The 19,892-nt window shown below is 36.5% G+C and overlaps 1 protein-coding gene across 1 annotated transcript; it reads right to left on the bottom strand.

Annotated features, from left to right (window-relative positions):
* Positions 1-6,284: 6,284 nt before the first annotated feature.
* On the bottom strand, positions 6,285-7,220 carry LOC119809922 (olfactory receptor 7G2-like). Its single transcript, XM_038323150.1, has one exon. It carries the CDS (start codon positions 7,212-7,214, stop codon positions 6,285-6,287), a length of 930 nt encoding a protein of 309 aa, XP_038179078.1. The 5' UTR covers positions 7,215-7,220.
* Between the last annotated feature and the right edge of the window lie 12,672 nt (positions 7,221-19,892).

Genomic DNA, 19,892 nt, shown 5'->3' with positions numbered 1-19,892 from the left:
TAATAGCCAGATCCTGGAAACAACCTAGATGCCCTTCAGTGGAAGAATGGATGAAGAAACTGTGGAATATATACATGCTAGAATACTACTCAGCAGTAAAAAACAATGACATCTTGAATTTTGCATGCAAATGGATGGAAATAGAAAACACTATTCTGAGTGAGGTAACCCAGACCCAAAAAGATGAACATGGGATGTATTCACTCATAATCGGTTTCTAGCCATAATTAAAGGACATCGAGCCTATAATTTGGGATCCTTGAGAAGATAATAAGAAGGTGAACTCCCAAAAAAAGATATAGTAATCCTCCTGGATATTGGAAGTAGACACGATCGCCAGGCAAAATTGGGAACTTGACGGTTGGGCGAGACTGGGCCAAGGGAAGATGGGGAGAGAAAAGTGTGAAGGGGAGAATGGGGGGCGCTCGGAGGAATGGGATGCTTGGGATAGAGGAAGGGTGGATATGGGAGCAGGGAATCATATGTCTTAATTTAAGGAGCCACCTGAGGGTTGTCAAGAAACTTGACCCTGGAGCGGTTCCCAGGTTTTCAGGGAGACGCCCCCAGTTGGTTCCTTGGGCAGCTGAGGAGAGGGAGCCTGAAAAGGTCAGTTCCTATGGCCATACTGATGAATTTCTTGCATGTCACCATAGAACCTCCACCTGGCGATAGATGAAGAAAATGACAGAGCCCCACATTGGAGCACCGGACTGAGCTCCCAGGGTCCTGATGAGGAGCAGAAGGAGAGAGAACATGAGAAAGAAAGTCAGGACCGTGAGGGAACCTCCACCTGGCGATAGAGGAAGAGGATGGCTGAGCCCCACATTGGAGCACTGGACTGGGCTCCCAGGGTCCTGATGAGGAGCAGAGGGAAGGAGAGCATGAGATAGAAAGTCAGGAACGTGAGGGGTGCGTTCACTCATGGAGACGGTGGAACAGAACTAATGGGAGATCACCAACTCCAGTTGGAATGGGACTGATGGATCATGCGACCAAACCCGTCTCTCTGAGTGTGGCCAACGGTGGGGGCTGACTGAGAAGCAAAGGACAATGGCGCTGGGCTCTGATTCTTCTGCATGGACGGGCTCTGTGGGAGCCTTCTCAGCTTGGTCGGTCACCTTCCTGGACCTGGGGGGTGTTGGGAGGACCTTGGTCTTAGCATGGAGTGGGGAACCCTGATGGCTTCTTGGCCTTGAGAGGGAGGGAGGGGAGGTATGGGTGGAGGGGAGAGGAGGGAAGGAGGAGAAGGAGGGGAGGGAAGGGGGAGGAGGAGGGGAGGGAAGGGGGAGAAGGAGGGGAGGAGATGGAAATTTTTAAATATAAAAAAAAAACCATGAAAAAAAAAATTCATTCAGTTTTACTTAAAAAGTCCCATCAATAGTTTATCACAGTCTTAAATCTTTTTTAAAGTCCCAAGTCTCATTTATAACTTATGGCAATTTTAATTGGAAATTTGTTTTCTGCCAGCAACTCCAAAATACCTTGCAGTTGCTTTCCAAATTACCACACAGAAGCTTATATTAACTATAAATGTTCAGCCAGTAGCTCAGGCTTATTACTAACTAGCTCTTATACAGAAATTAACCAATAATAATTCTTATCTGTTTAATCATATGGCTTGGTACTTTTTCTTATTATGGTATGCTTATCTGATTAATCATATTCCTTGGTACTTTTTCTTATTATGGTATTCTCATCTTGCTTCCTTTGTGTTTGGATGGAGACTCTTGACTCTGCCTCTCTCTTTTACATTATTCACAGTTTGCCCTCCTGGCCTATATTTTCTGCCTGGCTATTTATTGGTCAATCAATGTTTTTTTTTCTATTTTATTCTACATTGGTGTTACTCAAGGAATTACCAAGGAAGAAGGATTAGGACTTTGTAGTGAGAGCTGCTGGCAGGCCTGCTTTTCATTCTGCCTGGCTCCTGCACAGCTAGCTTTACATCTGAAACAACAACACAAGCTGTATTCCTTTAAACATTGCATGGTCCATTAGTTTCAGCCTCTTACTCACATCTTGATTAACCCATATCTAATAATCTGTGTAGCATCACGAAGTGGTGCCTTACTGGGAAGTTTCTAGCGTATGTCCATCTTGGGCCGGAGCTTCATTGCTTCTGTGTCAGAGAGGAGATACATGGCAATTTATTAACTTCTCTTCCCAGCATTCTGTTCTGTGTACTCCGCCCCCCTAAGGGCTGGCCAATCAAATGGGCCAGGAAGTTTCTTTATTAACCAATGAAATCAACTCAAACAGAAGTCCCTCCCACATCAGGACTTAATCAGGACTTATTAAAATAAATCATATCCATCTTGATCAGGAATTGAGCAATACCAAAATAGTGAGCACATGTGTTACTAATCTTATTCTTTAATAAAACACTTGACAAGAAGCAAATCTAAAGCAGGATGTTATTTTGGCTAACAGAGCAAGGTACATTCTTGCAGTACAAAAAAAAAATCACTCAAGATGACTTTTTCTATTTTTTCTTTTTTTTGGTTTATTTTTTTATATTTAAAAATTTCCATCTCCTCCCCTCTTCCTCCCCCTTCCCTCCCCTTCCATTCCCCCAAATCCCCCTCCCTCCCTTTTCAGGCCAAGGAGCCATCGGGGTTCCCTACTCTATGTTAAGACCAAGGTCCTCCCAACTCCCCCCAGGTCCAGGAAGGTGATCAACCAAGCTGAGAAGGCTCCCACAGAGCCTGTCCATGCAGAAGAGTCAAAGATCAGCGCCTTTGTCCTTGGCTTCTCTGTCAGCCTCCACCATCAGCCACATTCAGAGAGTCTGCTTTGGTCTCATGTTCCATCAATCCCAATCCAACTGGAGTTGGTGATCTCCCGTTAGTTCTGTCCCACCGTTTCCATGGGTGAACGCACCCCTCACGGTCCTGTCTTTCTTTCTCATGTTCTCTCTTCTTCTGCTACTCATCAGGACCTTGGGAGCTCAGTCCAGTGGAAAAGCATATCCATATGCTTTCAACATGGAGTTTAATCATGCTGTCAGTTTTATTCATCTATGAACACTATTAAATTAAGTATACTGAACTGTCAGTTTGATGTAAATAAATACAGTCTGAAAACTTTCATTTGAACAAAACTGCATTGTCATTTTTGACACAGGTTTTAAAATATTTTTTTTAATTTTTATTTCTTTAAGTTTTGGAGAAATAGCTTTAGGTCCTTTCCTGGAATTGGCTCTCATAGATCAAACTCACAGCTCACAGAGCTCCACCTGAGTTGTAGGATTAAAGGTGAGCACCAGCACCACCCAGCTGTTTTAAAAATATTTTACAGGGAGAGAATATAGCAGGATGTACAATCCAAATATCTGACAGAGAACTATTTTTCAAATTTATACCTGTGGATTCCTGTGAATTTCCCTAGTACCATGATTCTCACTAGTCCTTTAATTACTCACTCAATCAAATGTCTTTTTTTTCTATCTTAATGTCCTTCCCCCTTCTTGAGCATCCCATTCCCTCATGTTCTCCTCCTACCTCCCCTTTCCCATTCCCCTTCCCTTCAACCTCTCTTATCTCCCCTCCTAATTTTCTCAGGAGGTCTTGTCTGTTCCCTCTTCCCAGGCAGATCCTGTATGTCCCTCTTAGGGTTCTTCTTGTTACCAACTTCTCTGGGATCATAGACTACATGCTGGTTATCATTTGCTTTATGTCTAATATCTACTTTTGAGTGAGTATATACCATGATTTTCTATCTGCATCTGGGTTTCTTTGTTCTAGTTCCATATTGGCCTGAAAATTCAGATGTCAAAGACAACCACAGCTAAGACTTTAAGCAACCATGGAGAAGATGCCTAAACTGACTTTCCCCTGTAATCAGTTTGATAACTACATTAATCAACATCATAGAACCTTCAACCAGCAACTGATGGAAGCAAATTCACAGATCCACAGTAAAACACTGGGCTGAGCTACTGGAGACCAAGCCAAGAGAGGGAGAAGCAATAATATGAACAAAGGGGTAATGACAAAGATAGTGATACCCACAGAAACAGCTGACTAATTCTCTTAAAGTGGAAAGAAGTGATAGAAACACTTCTAAAATTTTTTTACAATGGACAAAATCTTTGCCCACACTTCAAACACCAGGTCTTTAAGGATGTCAATAAACATAACATACATTTTGAAAAGTAAATTTAGGCTGGGTGGTGGTGACACATGCCTTTAATCCTAGCACTAGGGAGGCAAAGGCAGGTATATCTGTGAGTTTGAGGCCAGCCTAGTATACAAGAGCTAGTTCCAGGACAGGCTCCAAAGCTACAAAGAAACCCTGTCTCGAAAATCAAACAAACAAAACCCAGTAAATTTAGTTGCTAATCTACCAAAATTGTGAATTAGGGTAATATTAGACGTATAAAAAAATCATAGCCAGAATGTGGAAACAACCTAAATGCCCCATGAATGAAGAATGGATAACGAAAATTTGGTACATTTACACAATGGAGACACAACAGAAAAAAAAAAAAAACCGACATCTTGAATTTTGCAGGAAAATGGATGGAGCTAGAAAACATTATTTTGAGTGAGGCAACCCACACACAGAAAAACAATTATCACATGTACTCACTCATAAGTGGTTTCTAAACATAAAGCAAAGAAAACCAGCCTACAAAACACAACCCTCAAACACTTAGACAACAATGAGGACACCAAGAGAGACTTATTTAGACCTATTCTACATGGGAAGTAGAAAAAGACAAGATCTCCTGAGTAAATTGGAGCATGTGGGGAGGGTTGAAGATGGAGGGCAGAGCCAGGGAGGGAAGCAGAGAAAAAAATGTAGAGCTCAATAAAAATCAAAATAAAAAGTAAAACAATCAAAACTGAGAATTTATTAACTATGGTTTGTGTGAGTCAAAAAAGTAAACTGTTGGGAAGAATTGTACAGGCATATATTAAGGATGCATATCAACTTTAGAAATTTCTATAATATTACTTCTGAAGAGATATAAGCAAAAATAAGAAAAACTGATCACATTAATCCAAAGACATCAATCAAATTTCTTTATCTTCTCTATAACTGCAAATAATTTTAATTGTATTATACCCACACATATAATCTGAGAAAAATTTTTGCTACAAGCAAATATTAATGTTTTGAATGATATTGACAATAACATTGTGGAAGATAATTTCCAAGTGATTAAAATAAGTACTTGTCAATCGATGTCTAGAATTCACATAATAGCAGGGTTGATTTTTGTGCATGTGTGTTTATATGTGTCTGCCTTCATAGAAAAATTGCAATAATGGACTTAGGGCAAATGCTATATGACTTTGCTGGGTAATTGGGAAAATGCTTCTATTCCTCCCAGTAGTTTACTAAGAACAGACATAAAAATAATTTCATAGAAGTGTAGCTTGCTGATTCAAAAGTTTATTCAAGAACATGAGCGAATTAAATATAGCTTAAAAGCCATAGAGTATTAGATTGTTGCTAACAATCCACATCCTAGACTCTCTCTGTCCATCTTCTCAAATACTTTAATAAATAATTATTTCCCCAGGTACTTTGCCACAACTATAACATTTGGGAAGAGTTTTTTGAATGTTGTCACTTTTAGAGCTTCCTCAAACTCTTAACTGTTGTTCACTGAGTATTAGGGATACTATGTTTTTGATGAAAGAGCTATAGAATAAGAGGGTGCTCAGAGTGCTGCCTCTGACATCCTATAAATATGGGATATCTTCAAATTCTAAAACTATTAAGGGACTAAGCAAAACATAAAATGTTAATGGCTATCTCATCTATTAATGATAATTAATTATATCTGAAATTATGGATTAAAAATTTCGGAGGTACTTGTAATAAATATTTTCCTCATTATTTTAGAATGGGGGCCTTTGAGAACCAATGGCATAGTTAAAATGGAAATAGCAAAATTGCATAATGTTTTAAGATACCAGTAAAAAGTAATTATTTGGATTTGGGGTTTTAAAAGTAAGTGAACCAAGTAGGCAGGAAGCTAGCATGCCTCACAAAGGCATACATTGTAAGGGCCTAGTAATTACTTAATAGATTGTAGTATCTACTTAATCTGAACCAAAGTAGGTCTTATTATGGGTTTCAATACATCTGGCCCGAACCATGAAATCACACTGATTCTAGATCTTATATGTGCCACTACAAATTTTTAAACCTTTTCTCTCACATCCAAATGCCACATATTTTCCTTTTAAGACAAGTCTATACATCTTCATTTAATTGGAACCATTGCAACACTTTCTGCTTCAGTGTATTAGCACACAAAATTATAGAAATTAAATGAGTCTAGTGATGAACTTCCTCAAGGCCCCCTTGATTTCTTTGCTTCTCAAACTGTAGATGAAAGGATTCAGCATTTGGGGGACCACGCTGTACATCATGGATGTTATTACATTGCTGCTGGAAGAGTTAGAAACTGAAGAACTCATGTACACACCTAAACCAGTTCCATAGAATAAAGATACCACTAAAAGATGAGACCCACAGGTGGAGAAAGCTTTATGCCTTCCACCAGCTGATGGAATCTTCAGAATAGAGGACACAATTTGATAATAAGAGAAAATTATTCCAGAGAGGGGGATAACTGAAAATACAATAGTTGCAGTATAAATTATGATTATATTGATAAATGTATCAGAGCAGGCAAGCTTGGTGACCTGACCAAGTTCACAGAAGAAGTTGGGGATATCTTGTTCTGTGCAAAATGATAGTGGCAACACCAGAAGTGTGTGTAGCAGTGCATTTATAATGCTGATGAGCAGGGAAAGTAAGACTAGCAAGATGCATAAGAAAGGGTTCATAATAATTGTGTATCTCAGAGGTTGACAAATGGCCACATAGCGGTCATAAGCCATTACAGTGAGGAGACAACTTTCTAAAACACAAAATATCAATATAAAGCACACCTGGGACAGGCAACCTATGTAAGTGATGCTCTGGTCACGTGCTTGGATGTTCAACAGCAACTTTGGGACTGTCGTTGTGCTTGCACAGATATCAGTGAAAGACAGATTACACAGGAAGAAGTACATGGGAGTGTGGAGGTGTGAGTCTATGCTCACAGCCAGGATAATGAGTATGTTTCCCATGATAGTGATGAGGTACATGAGCAGGAACACGTTGAAGATGAGGGGCTGCAGTTCAGAGACGTATGTCAGTCCCATGAGAAAGAATTCTGAAATGCATGTTTGATTTGCAGGTTCCATATATATGCTGAATACTGACAAAAATGTGCAATGAAATATGAGGTTAATTTTTGAATTGAGTATCAATATAACATTACTATGACACAGATATAAACATAATTTTAATATTTCACTCACTGTTAATGAGCTCCAAGTTCATGAAAAGTAATGTATCTTTAAGTAATTTCTCCCACTGAAGCCTTGAGAGATGACTCATGGGCTGAAAGTACTTCTTTCCCTTATATAGTACTTGAGTTAGTTTTCCCAGAACCATTTTATGAAAGCTCACAATTCCCTGTGTCTCCAGCTCTGGGAACTGATTTTCTCTTCTGCCTTCCAAAAGGTACTCACTCACAAGTGGCTCATGCACACTGATACATGCACATGAAAATTAAAAAAATACTCTTCATTTTTTCCCTCTAAACTTTTAGAGCTAGTATATAGAAAACAAAACCCTTTTCATCTAGAAGATGAACTATAAAGATACTTATGGTTTTTCTCTAAAATCTTTCCCCATTTTTCTTATTTATTTAACTACTAATACCTACTCTGCCTATTGCACAATACGATACTTGCAAATAATGTGACAAATGACAAGACTACATTGAATATTAAAGTATGAATTCTCTCTTTCAAAACCACACAAGCCTTCAAGAAAAATAAGAGGTGATAGGGAATGTATCAAACTCGAAATTGAAAGCAATGGCCAAACATTTTGACTGTAGAACCATTCTTGTGCCTATTGAATTACAGTTGAATTTCCTCACATTTCAGATTCATTTATGAGGTGATGGCATCACAAATGTGCAAAGGAAAAGCCCAATCTCTGGTCTTCTGTGTTCTAAGTTGAGTCTTTGAACATTCCCCACTTATGTTTTCTGACAGTAAATAATTACCCTCCTTAAATTATTCAGAGATATTACAATATTTTCTCATTTTAATAGTAATATTCAAACTTAGTATTAAGCTTTCCTTCATTTTCAGGTATTCCAAATTCTTCTCATTAATATAATTAAATAGAAAGGATTGTTTCAGATGTGTTTGAACTAAGAGTAGTAAATACTGCCTATAATCTTCAAGCTCACATGTGTCATCATTGAAATCTAAGGCTAAATTATTTAGCAATTAATTTTAAGGGAAGTTTAGGGACCACAGTGGTTGATGATGTTCATTTCTCTTAATGCATCTGCATGCATTAATGAAAAGCTGAGTATATCATTAGCTACAATAGGGTTACAATGGAAAAAATACCAAAATAATCTAAAAATAATATACCAAGTTCTTGTTAAAATATTTGTAATTTCTTGATAAAGGTGTACAGATAATACAGATGTAGACAGTTTGATATAAGATGAGAAGAATGTGTATAATTCAATGTTTTCCTTCTCACATTGAATAGTACAGTACATTCTCACATTGAATAGTACAGTAGGTAGCAATAATCATTTGGTATAATAATCACTTCATGCATTTTGTATTTATAAGACATAAATGTTATATATTATGTTAATGATGTACATCATGAATTGATTTAAGGACTTATATTAATGCTATAAATTTTCATCAACTAAAACTGAATGGGAAGCCTGTGTATTACTCTTGAGATAATATTCACTTCATAACTTTTCCTTCTTCAACCATCATATTGTATGTCTTAAATTTATATAACATTTATATATAAATTTATTTATACTGGAATTTTGGAAATAACTTAATGAAAATCTTCAATGATGAAAAATAAAAAGGACAAAGGCTCTCAACATCCTCCTGGGCATATGATATTGCATATATCAGTGTGTGTGTACATATGTCTTTATATGATTATTTTCCATATGCTATGAGCAAGAGCACATAACAGGTTCCTTTAACTTCAAAGAAGTGATAAATTAATACAGATGAGACTATAAAAAGTGAACATTTCTAACGTGATGAATGCTAATCTTAATTAAGTGTTTGCATCATTTCAACAGTACTAATCTTAGTTATGTAGAGAAATAATGAAAGAAGCATGACCAATAGTTGCAATATTTATTTATCTTAGACATATGATACCTTATACAGTGATAATCTGATTTAAATGATAATTAGTTTTGTACTATAAGTAAATTTTATGTGTTAACCTAAGAAGCATATCATGTGAAAAAGACTACACTGGGAAAAAATTTTAGGCATTTTTTGAATATGCAAACATTAATGTATTTTACTGTGGATTATGCTGATGTAATAGAAAACAAATAAACTATGCAAGGTTGGCTACATGAGAATAAACATGAAACATACCCTTCCCAGTTATTACTTCATTTACTTTTCAAATGAAACAAATAATAATTAAAGTTCCACCACTCACATAACACAGAAATTCCTGCTTTTCTAGGGAAAATAACCACACTGCCATAATGTGTACCATTCTATCATAGTATTCTATTTAATAGTATTATTTTAAATAGTTTATATGAATTATCTTGAAATTAAAATGTGTGTTTATAGAAATAGAACATATGTATTTCATTTATATTGACTTTTACATTGATGTTTTTAAAATTAGTAACAATATATGCACTCCCCCTTTATAAGTTTTAATAAATACCTTATTCCAATATGTAATCACAATACACAAATTGCTTTCTTTAAGTGACATATTATATCCCTTCTTTCTTTTATTTATAAATGTGTGTTTAATGTAGATAAATGTATAAAATATCTTGTTGAATTCAAGATAAAATTAATTTGCAATGTTAAGATGAATGAAGGAAAATAGTAAAGGAGTAAATTTTAATGCTTATTATTTAATTATTTTAGAAAGATAAGAAATATAACACAATATCTTGACTGGTTTACTGTGTGTAGAAGCAGATTAGTATCATGTGTTTCTGTTACCAGGGTGGCCTAGCTTTTCTCCCTGATCTTTCTGATCTCCATCTAATGAATTTGAGCAAGACACACAGAATGTAGTGAAGAAGACAGAGTATCGTGGCAGAAACATGATGTTTCTTTTTAAAATGTTACATCTTTCCCAAGAGGGAGAGATTTGGCCCAGAACCCATATTTTCTTTAAATCAACAAACAAAATACATATTCTGTTATTTGAATGTTCTTATTAAATGGTAGAGATCCAATGTTTATGACCTTTAAGCCTGTTAGGATCAGAACATATTACCAAAATGCTGCTGTTAATCACACTCTCTGGGATCTTTCTGTTTACAATAGTTAGTACTGACTTGGAAAATTTAAGATGCTGCTTTGTATATATCTGTCTTCCTCCCTAGTTAACAAACCTGCTAATTGATAGAACTACCTCTCTGTCTTATGATGCATATAAGAATAAGAAATGAAAATTAAATATGGACTTTCAGACAAGGGTTGAACATACCCCAAATTCATATTTATTGTCTAATTTCTAATATTAAATTTTGGATATGGTTTCTTCAAAAAATAAATCAGAATGAGCCAAGTTATGGTATCCTGGTCCAATATGACTTGTGTCTTTGCTGAAAGAAAAGATGGAGGATATATAAACACATGCATGTATTCACACACACATACACACAGATGGAATAATAATTAAAGAACATTAAAGAACAAGGAAGGATAGGCATCTCCAAGTTTCAGGGGAAAAGGGGAATCTAAGACATTTTAATTTATGAGTAATTCAAGATCCACAATAAAACAACTTTATTATTTTATGCCATGAAATTTTTGCTATTTTTTGAAAGAAACCGAATAAACTAACTTTCTCCAAATCCCTGTCATCTATCACCACAACTTAAGAAAATATCTAAATTTTATGAGACTGTCATTAGAGTTGTCTGCTCATAACTGACTAGACAATGCTCTTGTAGATTGTATTATATAAGAAGTATGAGAAATATGTGAATGTTGATATAAACAAGTGTAGAAATGTTAAAGGAGAAATCCAACAATGACAATAGAAGTAAAACTCTTTTTTCTCATAATATTTTTGCATACCTTCATCTCTTTTCAGGATTGAATTCTAAACACATGCCCTCATGTTCAAAGTACTTAGTAAGGTATTATGAAGTACCTACTTCCTTACTGACATTGATACTCAGATATTCACCTGGATATTGCTCTAAATCAGTATCTCAGTACTCAGTGGGCTCCTGATAAAGTTTGATCTTCTTTGGTTGAAAGTTCTGGTATTTCTTTCTAACATACAAAGTACATAAAGGAGGTGATCACAAGCTGGCTCTGACAGTGTAGTGTAGTTTTCTCAGGTACTCAATATCCAAAGGTCACCATTAGAGCCTCTATTTTACTATAATTCTAATCCCAGTAGAGCAGGCCTTAATGATAGTGTGTATAGATGTATGGAATTCAACATGCATGATTTGCTGACTCCTGAGAATAAGAATTATACACCTAGCCTTCTGAACTATTTCTGATCAATTTTATGATTAACATTTCCAAAGATTTGTACCATTAGTATTGCAAAAACTATCATTTTGTTTTTTAAATATTTTATGTAGTAAGTTCAAATCATTTTTTGATTGATATGGTTTTTTATTAAACTAATGCCTTCTCTATTATATATATGTATATATATACATATACATATATATATATATATACACACACAATGCATTCTGTCTACTATCCTACCATTTTTTCTTATCTTCCTTATATTGCTTTGAAGTCCCTGCTCCCCCCAATCACTTTTCTGGACTCATTTTTTGCTTTTGTTAAATGACATATTTAATTTAATCACAGGCATCTGAGTGATAAGCAGATGGGATTTATCATTTGAAGACTGCTGAGGTAAGCTGTGGGCACACAGCTGAAGGTATTAATTCCATATTTTTTGAATCTACCCATAAGAAAATATCTGTCAGTCATGGATAAGGTTTTCCAAGTCCTTCCTCAATTCACAGGGTGGGAGAAACTGATTCAGAGAGCAGTAAGTCTCCCAAATTGTTACTGGTATAGTAAACCTCATCTTAGTCTATTGTAAACCTAAGGAAATAATAAGGCCTGTATGTCTGTGGTAGAAAATTTTACCTGGCATTGGATGGGGAAAATGACAGAGCCCCACATAGAAGCACCGGACTGAGATCCCAAGGTCCCGATGAGGAGCAAAAGAAGGGAGATCATGAGCAAGGAAGTCAGGACCGTGAGGAGTGCTTTTCCCCATTGAGACGGTGGGACAGATCTAACGGGAGACCACCAAGTCCAGTTGGAATGGGACTGATGGAACAGGGGACCAAACCGGACTCTCTGAATGTATGTCTGTTTACCCATAGCTACTCTTTCTACGTTGTCTGAGGAAGAAATGCTTTCCTCTACTCACTCACATATACATTGTCCACTCTGCACCACCTTCTTTCCTTAACACAGATTTTCAACAACACATTGTTTAGTATCACCTCTCCTATTAATTTTGAAAACTTATGAATATAACATTTCAATAAAACGCTGTATATTTAGGAATTGTACTGTGACTTAACGTGGGAAACTGTATTGCAGGGAAGCTGGTGAATTGTAGGGATAGGAGATGGATAAGAAAGTGTGGGGGTTAGACCAATCTGCTATGCTATGTATATGATGTTATTGGAGAACATATTTAATCAGTATAAAATCAGAAATATGCTGGGAGTTATGGTGCCAGTACTTGGGAGACACAGGAAGATGAATCTATGTGCTTAATGCCAGTCTGATCTATGGAGCTCTAGGTCAGCCATAGTAATCCTGTCTCCAGAAATAAAAGAAACAAACAAAAAATAATGAACTAACCAACCAATGAACCAACCAAAAACACCCAAAACAAAATGAAAGGCAGATGTATAATTAGAAATCATTAAAGGAGGATATTTCAGTAAGGTTTTCTTTTGAACACCAGTAGATTTGCTTATTGATCAATAGAAAAAATTCAAGTGGGATGAAAATTTAAATATCAAAATGGAAAATGCACAGGAGTATATTGAGAATTTTAGGACATGGAACCTATGAACACATTAGAAAAGAATCATTTGACATTCTCACTTGGAACCCTTAATTATTGAGAGAATAATGTGATCACTTATCAAATAATATTTATGATTCTGAAATTATTCTTAGTCTGATTCAAAACCACTCTGCATGCTTGCTTTGAAACTGTTAATACCGTGAAATCTTACAAGTTTCTGGATGATTAAAAAAATAAATAGGAAAAACACCCAGAACATTGTTCAAATTAACGAGTTCTCACTCACACTTTTCTATTGGAATTTTCCTGCTGTCATACCATATGATATCTTTCTCTGCTAGGATGAAAGAGGTAAAGAGCTGTGGGATTTCAATAGCAGTGAGCTATATGTGCAGTGAATATCCTGGGTTCATTTTTTAGCATGGGAAAACTAGTCACAAGGAAGTAGATGCAAATATCAGTGTTGTACAATAGAAAGAAAATAAATTAATAATAAAATGAGTTAAATTTATGAGTGAGTCCCAACACTGAAAACATAAAGAAGTTAAAATTCTGGTATTTTCTGAAATTGTAAATAGTAATCAAACATAAAGAAGTATGTTATATTTATTATAAAATACAAGGTATAAAAATTATTAGATTTCTTTTTACTTCTCTTTTATTTAGAGGGATAGTGTTTGAATATATGGTGTCTCTATATAACAGCCTTGATGGTCTTAGAATTTGCTCAGTAGACCAGGCTAGCATTGAAATCTCAGAAATTTGCCTTCTTCTATGTACAAAACCTGGATTAGCTGTTTTATTTACAGTATATTTCATGTAAAACTGACATCTTCGGTTCTATTTAATTAATTTTAATAATAACATCTCCAACTAAAATTGTACCAGATTTACAAAGAATTGCTGTTGCCAATACTTTTGAAATTATGCAACAAAATAGAAACATTCAGGCATACATGAGATATCTTCATCAAATTCCTTCTTCCTGGAACCTCCCCTGAGGAACAGGATGTAGAATGAGTGTAATAGGCTAATGGAATGGAGGGTATCAAGCAAAATAGGCCCTCTAAAGATGATATAAACTCAGAGACACAGTGAATGTGCACAGTGCCTGCAGTGGTATAAATCAAGTCCTACTCATATATATTAAGACTTTCAGTTTAGTATTTTAATGGGAGTCCTGAGTGTGCTTATGGTTGGGTCTCTCTCTGAATGTGTTTTCTTTGGGGGCTCTTTTCCTTCCATTGGATTGTCTTGTCTAACTTTGATGTGATAGCTTTTGTTTTATCTGATAACATTCTTTGGTTATGTATGTAAAAAATGAATTAATAAATGAAAATTTAGTCACTACAGTAAAGGTCAACAAGTAAACTGTCCTATATACCTGCTGAGAGAGGAAAAATCAATTTTCTCTACTAGATTGATACACTGTGTTTATAAAACACTACAGAAAAGGCCACATGTTCAGGAGTTGATAATGTTTCTTTTACTTGGGGCATTTAAAGGGCTTCTTGTTTATATGCCATTATCACTTACTGTTGGATGTTTTTCCAGTCTAGGTTTTAGTGTTATAATTTCAAAGAAGCTTCACCTACTTTTAATTCTACAATCTTATTTTATGTTGCTCTTCAGATTTGCCCTCTTGGTTTCTTTTCTATTCTTGATGTACATTCTAAGATTTAGTAGGGTAGGGATTAAAAAGATAATTCAGTATTTGAGTATATATGTGACTATTGCAGAGGACACAGTTTCAGCTCTCACCACACATACAGAGATCATGAACACCAGGGCATCCACCATCATCTTCTGACAGTCAATAACTATACGGAGGCAAAACAACCATATACATAAGATTCTATTATATAAGTAATTCAAAACACAGGAGACATCATTAATATCATAGGCTGCGTTGATTAAATGCTAGATGTTATTTTTCACAATCTTGGAAATGTAGTTCTAAGTTCAAATCAATGTACTATAATGTAACCTACTAATGATGGGCCGTTTCATGAATTGCCAAAACTCAGACTTTGTTTAGATTCCTTAGCTGATATGTAAATTCCTAATTCTTTCTATAAGAATACTAATACAATTTTGCCTGGCGATCGTGGGCGAGACTGGGCCAAGGGAAGATGGGGAGAGAAAAGTGTGAAGGGGAGAATGGGGGGAGCTCAGAGGAATGGGATGCTTGGGATACAGGAAGGGTGGATATGGGAGCAGGGAATCATATGTCTTAATTTAAGGAGCCACCTGAGGATTGTCAAGAACTTGACCCTAGATGGGTTCCCAGGTTTCCAGGGAGACGCCCCCAGTTAGTTCCTTGGGCAGCTGAGGAGAGGGAGCCTGAAAAGGCCAGTTCCTATAGCCATACTGATGAATTTCTTGCATATCACCATAGAACCTACACCTGACGATAGATGAAGAAAATGACAGAGCCCCACATTGGAGCACCAGACTGAGCTCCCAAGGTCCTGATGAGGAGCAGAAGGAGAGAGAACATGAGAAAGAAAGTCAGGACCGTGAGGGAACCTCCATCTGGCGATAGATGGGGAAAATGACTGAGCCCCACATTGGAGCACTGGACTGAGCTCCCAAGGTCCTGATGAGGAGCAGAAGGAGAGAGAACATGAGGGAGAAAGTCAGGAACGTGAGGGGTGCGTTCACTCATGGAGACGGTGGGACAGAACTAATGGGAGATCACCAACTCCAGTTGGAATGGGACTGATGGATCATGCGACCAAACCCGTCTCTCTGAATGTGGCCAACAGCGGGGGCTGACTGAGAAGCAAAGGACAATGGCTCTGGGCTCTGATTCTTCTGCATGGACGGGCTCTGTGGGAGCCTTCTCAGCTTGGTCGATCACCTTCCTGGACCTGGGGGGAGTTGGGAGGACCTTGGTCTTAGCATAGAGTAGGGAACCCTGATGGCTCCTTGGCCTTGAGAAGGAGGGAGGGGAGGTATGGGTGGAGGGGAGGGGAGGGAAGGGGGAGAAGGAGAGGAGGGAAGGGGGGGGGGGGGGGGAGGGAGGGGGGAGGAGGAGGGGAGGAGATGGAAATTTTTAAATATAAAAAAATAAACCATGAGAGGAAAAAAAATAAAATAAATAAAAAATAAAGACCATTAAAAAAAAGAATACTAATACATAATCCCTTCTAAACCTAATTACTTCCACTCTTTTCTTAACTTAAATTTTAAATATTTTTAAAGAATTACATATATTTGTATTATGTCTATTTATATTTTTAGCTCTACTTTTTTCTCCTACAATTATTCCTATGTTATAAAATTGTCTCAAATTCACAAACTAATTTTAATGGTTTTTGTCACATATGTATATATATTCACTTTTACATATTTATGTTTGTACACACATGTATGTATGTATATATAGTGGTAGGTGATATAGTAATGGTAGGTGAGACAGTGTATAAATCATTTAGGTGACTGGCAATATATACAATAAAAGAAAATCGAGTATAATTAATTTTTCTGAATGTGTGTATCTGAGTGTCTGTGTATGCATCAATCTTTTGAATCCATTTAGAGATTGTCATTGTATATGAGTTTATAACAGAACATACCACCAAGACAAGATCTGTACAGTGAACATACTAGCTGACATAACAGCATGGATGAGGGAATTCTTACAATATTTAATTATTAGATGAAAAAATACAGTCAATCATTTGATGTTGAGAGTTGAGAAATACCAGTCTTCTCTAAGGATGAGACAGTCCCTTGATGTGTAATCATATCACATTTCTTATGTAATCACAAGTTTTTTACAATTGATGATAAAATATGGTAAAATAAATGTACGAATTGAAATTTAAACAAAATCACAGGCCTTTGTCTTAGACTAAACTATTAAGACAGAAGGATTAGTTCAGGCAAATACAGAAAAATTCCATTGTTCAAAAAAGCAGTACAGAAAAATACTGGAATATAATAAAAATATTGTTTAATATAAATTGAGATCACACTAGTTGAATGGATTAACTAATACTTAATAATAAGTAATTAATAAAAAATGATTTCTAGTCCACAACAAAGGCATTAATAAAATTGAAAGTTTCAGTTCTAAGTGCAAAAGGAAAGATAAAAAAGTTTGCTGAGACAATTATGATTCTTGTCAAATCTTGTTTAAAGTAAATAATAATATATACATATAAATATATTTATATATTATATATACACATATATAATGCAAAGACATTGATACACAAAAACACCCACACACAAGTAAGATAAAACAGTGTACTGAATTTTATTGCATTGACACACACATACCACAAAAGAAGAAATTAACTGTTCACTGTTATTTAACAATGACTCTCAATTTCATTTATGTATACCCAAGGAAAAGACAAGCTGGTCAATATTGCCTCTTAGGAAATATCTCTGGAAATAAAACATTGTAATAAGAGGATCTGATAAATCCAATAGTGCCACTACAAAAACAGAAAATATTTTGTTTGATTCAGAAGTTACAGATCAAACAATTAAAACACCTTTGTTCACCATCTTAATTAGGGTTGCTTTTGTTGTAATAAGACACCACAACCAAAGAAACTTGGAGAGGAAAGAGTTTATTCATCATTACATTTCCATAGCACTGTTCATCACTGAGGGGATTCAGGACAGAAACTCAAACAGGGCAGGAGCATAAGGCAGGAACTGGTGCATTTAATCAGATAGAAACCCTCATTACTGGTTGGGTATTCATCACTTTCTCATTCTGCTTCTTCTAGAACCCAAGGTCACCTGCTCAGAGATGACACCACACACAATGAGCTGGGTCCTCCTCTAACAATTGCTACATAAGAAATTACATTATAGCTGGATCCTATGGAGATATTTTCTCAACTGATTTCCCCTCTTTTCAGATAATCTAGTCTTGTATCAAGTTGACATAAGACTAACTAGCACAGTTACAAATCAGACAAAATGCTATCTAACTTTATTTCGATGATAAATAGTAATGATATTTGATATTAACACATACCATTAAATAAAATCATTGGTTCAAGGCCTTCTGATCTACAGATTTATTTCCAGGAAAGCTCAGGATACACAAGGACAACCTTTTTCACAAAATCAAAAAAAAAAAAATTTACAGATCACTAAAAGTAAGTATATACACTGAACCAATAAAATGCAATAGGAGTCTGAGCAAGGATAATTATATAGACTATGGAATTATTTTAGTGTATTGAGTTTGAATTTTATCATCAAAACCATATTTATACAGTAAAATCCTATGACTAAAATAATGTGTTAATCCTAAAATATGAGATTTGTAGGACAACATGAGAAAAGGTTGGGACTCAACCATTAATTTCAGCAATCCAGATTTGATATTTGTGTGTATGTATCTTAATTTCTCAAAGATTCTACACTCAAGCCTCCATTATCAAAAAATGTCATCATATCCCGTGACAGGCCTGTCACCCACAGCAAGGTTTTACTGTTCTTATCCCCATATTTTACATACACTGTTCTTCATTTACTGTACAGGAAAACCTCATGTCATTGTGGTAATATCTGACCATATTTTAAGGAATTTCATTTAGTTCACTAAAAGCTACACTCTTCCCTGCTGATAATATCTTAAAAATTATCTGATAAAATTTAATCAATAAGTATTTTCCTTCCTGAAGCCCTCCATGTAAATCCCCTTTAGGGTCTGTCTTTTTACCTAGATTCTATGGCACTGTGAATTTAACCTTGTTTTCCTTTGCTTTATATCTAATATCCACTTATGAGCGAATACTTACCATGTTTGTTTTTCTGGGTCTTGGTTACCTCATTCAGGATGTAATTTTTTTCTAGTTCCATTCATTTGTCTGTAAATTAGAAGATTTTGCTGTTTTTAACAAGTATACCCCATTGTGTAAATGTAACACATTTTCTTTATTCATTCTTTAGTAGATAGACATCTAGGTTATTTCTTTTTTTTGTTTCCAGTTTATTTTTTTATTAAAAATTGCCATCTCCTCCCCTCCTCCTCCTCCTTCCCTCCCCTCCCTTCCACCGACACCCCCACTCCCTCCCCCTCCAGGCCAAAGAGCCATCAGGGCTCTCCACACCATGCTGAGTCCAAGGTCCTCCCAACTCCCTCCAGGTCCAGGAAGGTGAGCAACCAAACTGACAAGGCTCACACAGAGCCCGTCCATGTCGTAGAGACCAAGCCCATCGCCATTGTCCTTGGCTTCTCGGTCAGCCTCCACCATCAGCCACTTTCAGAGAGTCCGATTTGGTCGCATGTTCCATCAGTCCCATTCCAAGTGGACTTGGTGGTCTCCCATTAGTTCTGTCCTGCCGTCTCAGTGGGTGAATGCATCCCTCATGGTTCTGACTTTCTTTCTCATGATCTCTCTCCTTCTGCTCCTCATCAGAACTTTGGGAGCTCAGTCCGGTGCTCCAATGTGGGGCTCTGTCTCTATCTCCATCCATCGCCAGGTGAAGGTTAAGGCTCACAGTGAGCCCGTCCATGCTGTAGAGTTCACATTCATTGCCGTTGTCCTTGGTTTCTCAGTCGTCCTCGACCGTCAGCCACATTCAGAGAGCCCGGTTTGGTCCCCTGTTCCATCAGTTCCATTCCAACTGGACTTGGTGGTCTCCCTTTAGATCTGTCCCACCGTCTCAATGGGTAAACGAACTCCTCACGGTCCTGACTTCCTTGCTCATGATCTCCCTCCTTTTGCTCCTCATCAGGACCTTGGGAGCTCAGTCCGGTGCTCCTATGTGGGGCTCTGTCATTTTCTCCATCCAATGCC

The sequence above is a fragment of the Arvicola amphibius genome, chromosome 3 (assembly GCF_903992535.2).
Source record: "Arvicola amphibius chromosome 3, mArvAmp1.2, whole genome shotgun sequence".
Taxonomy (NCBI): Eukaryota; Metazoa; Chordata; class Mammalia; order Rodentia; family Cricetidae; genus Arvicola; species Arvicola amphibius.
The sequence above is the reverse complement of the archived record's forward strand: the minus strand, read 5'-3'. Positions and strand labels throughout refer to the sequence as shown.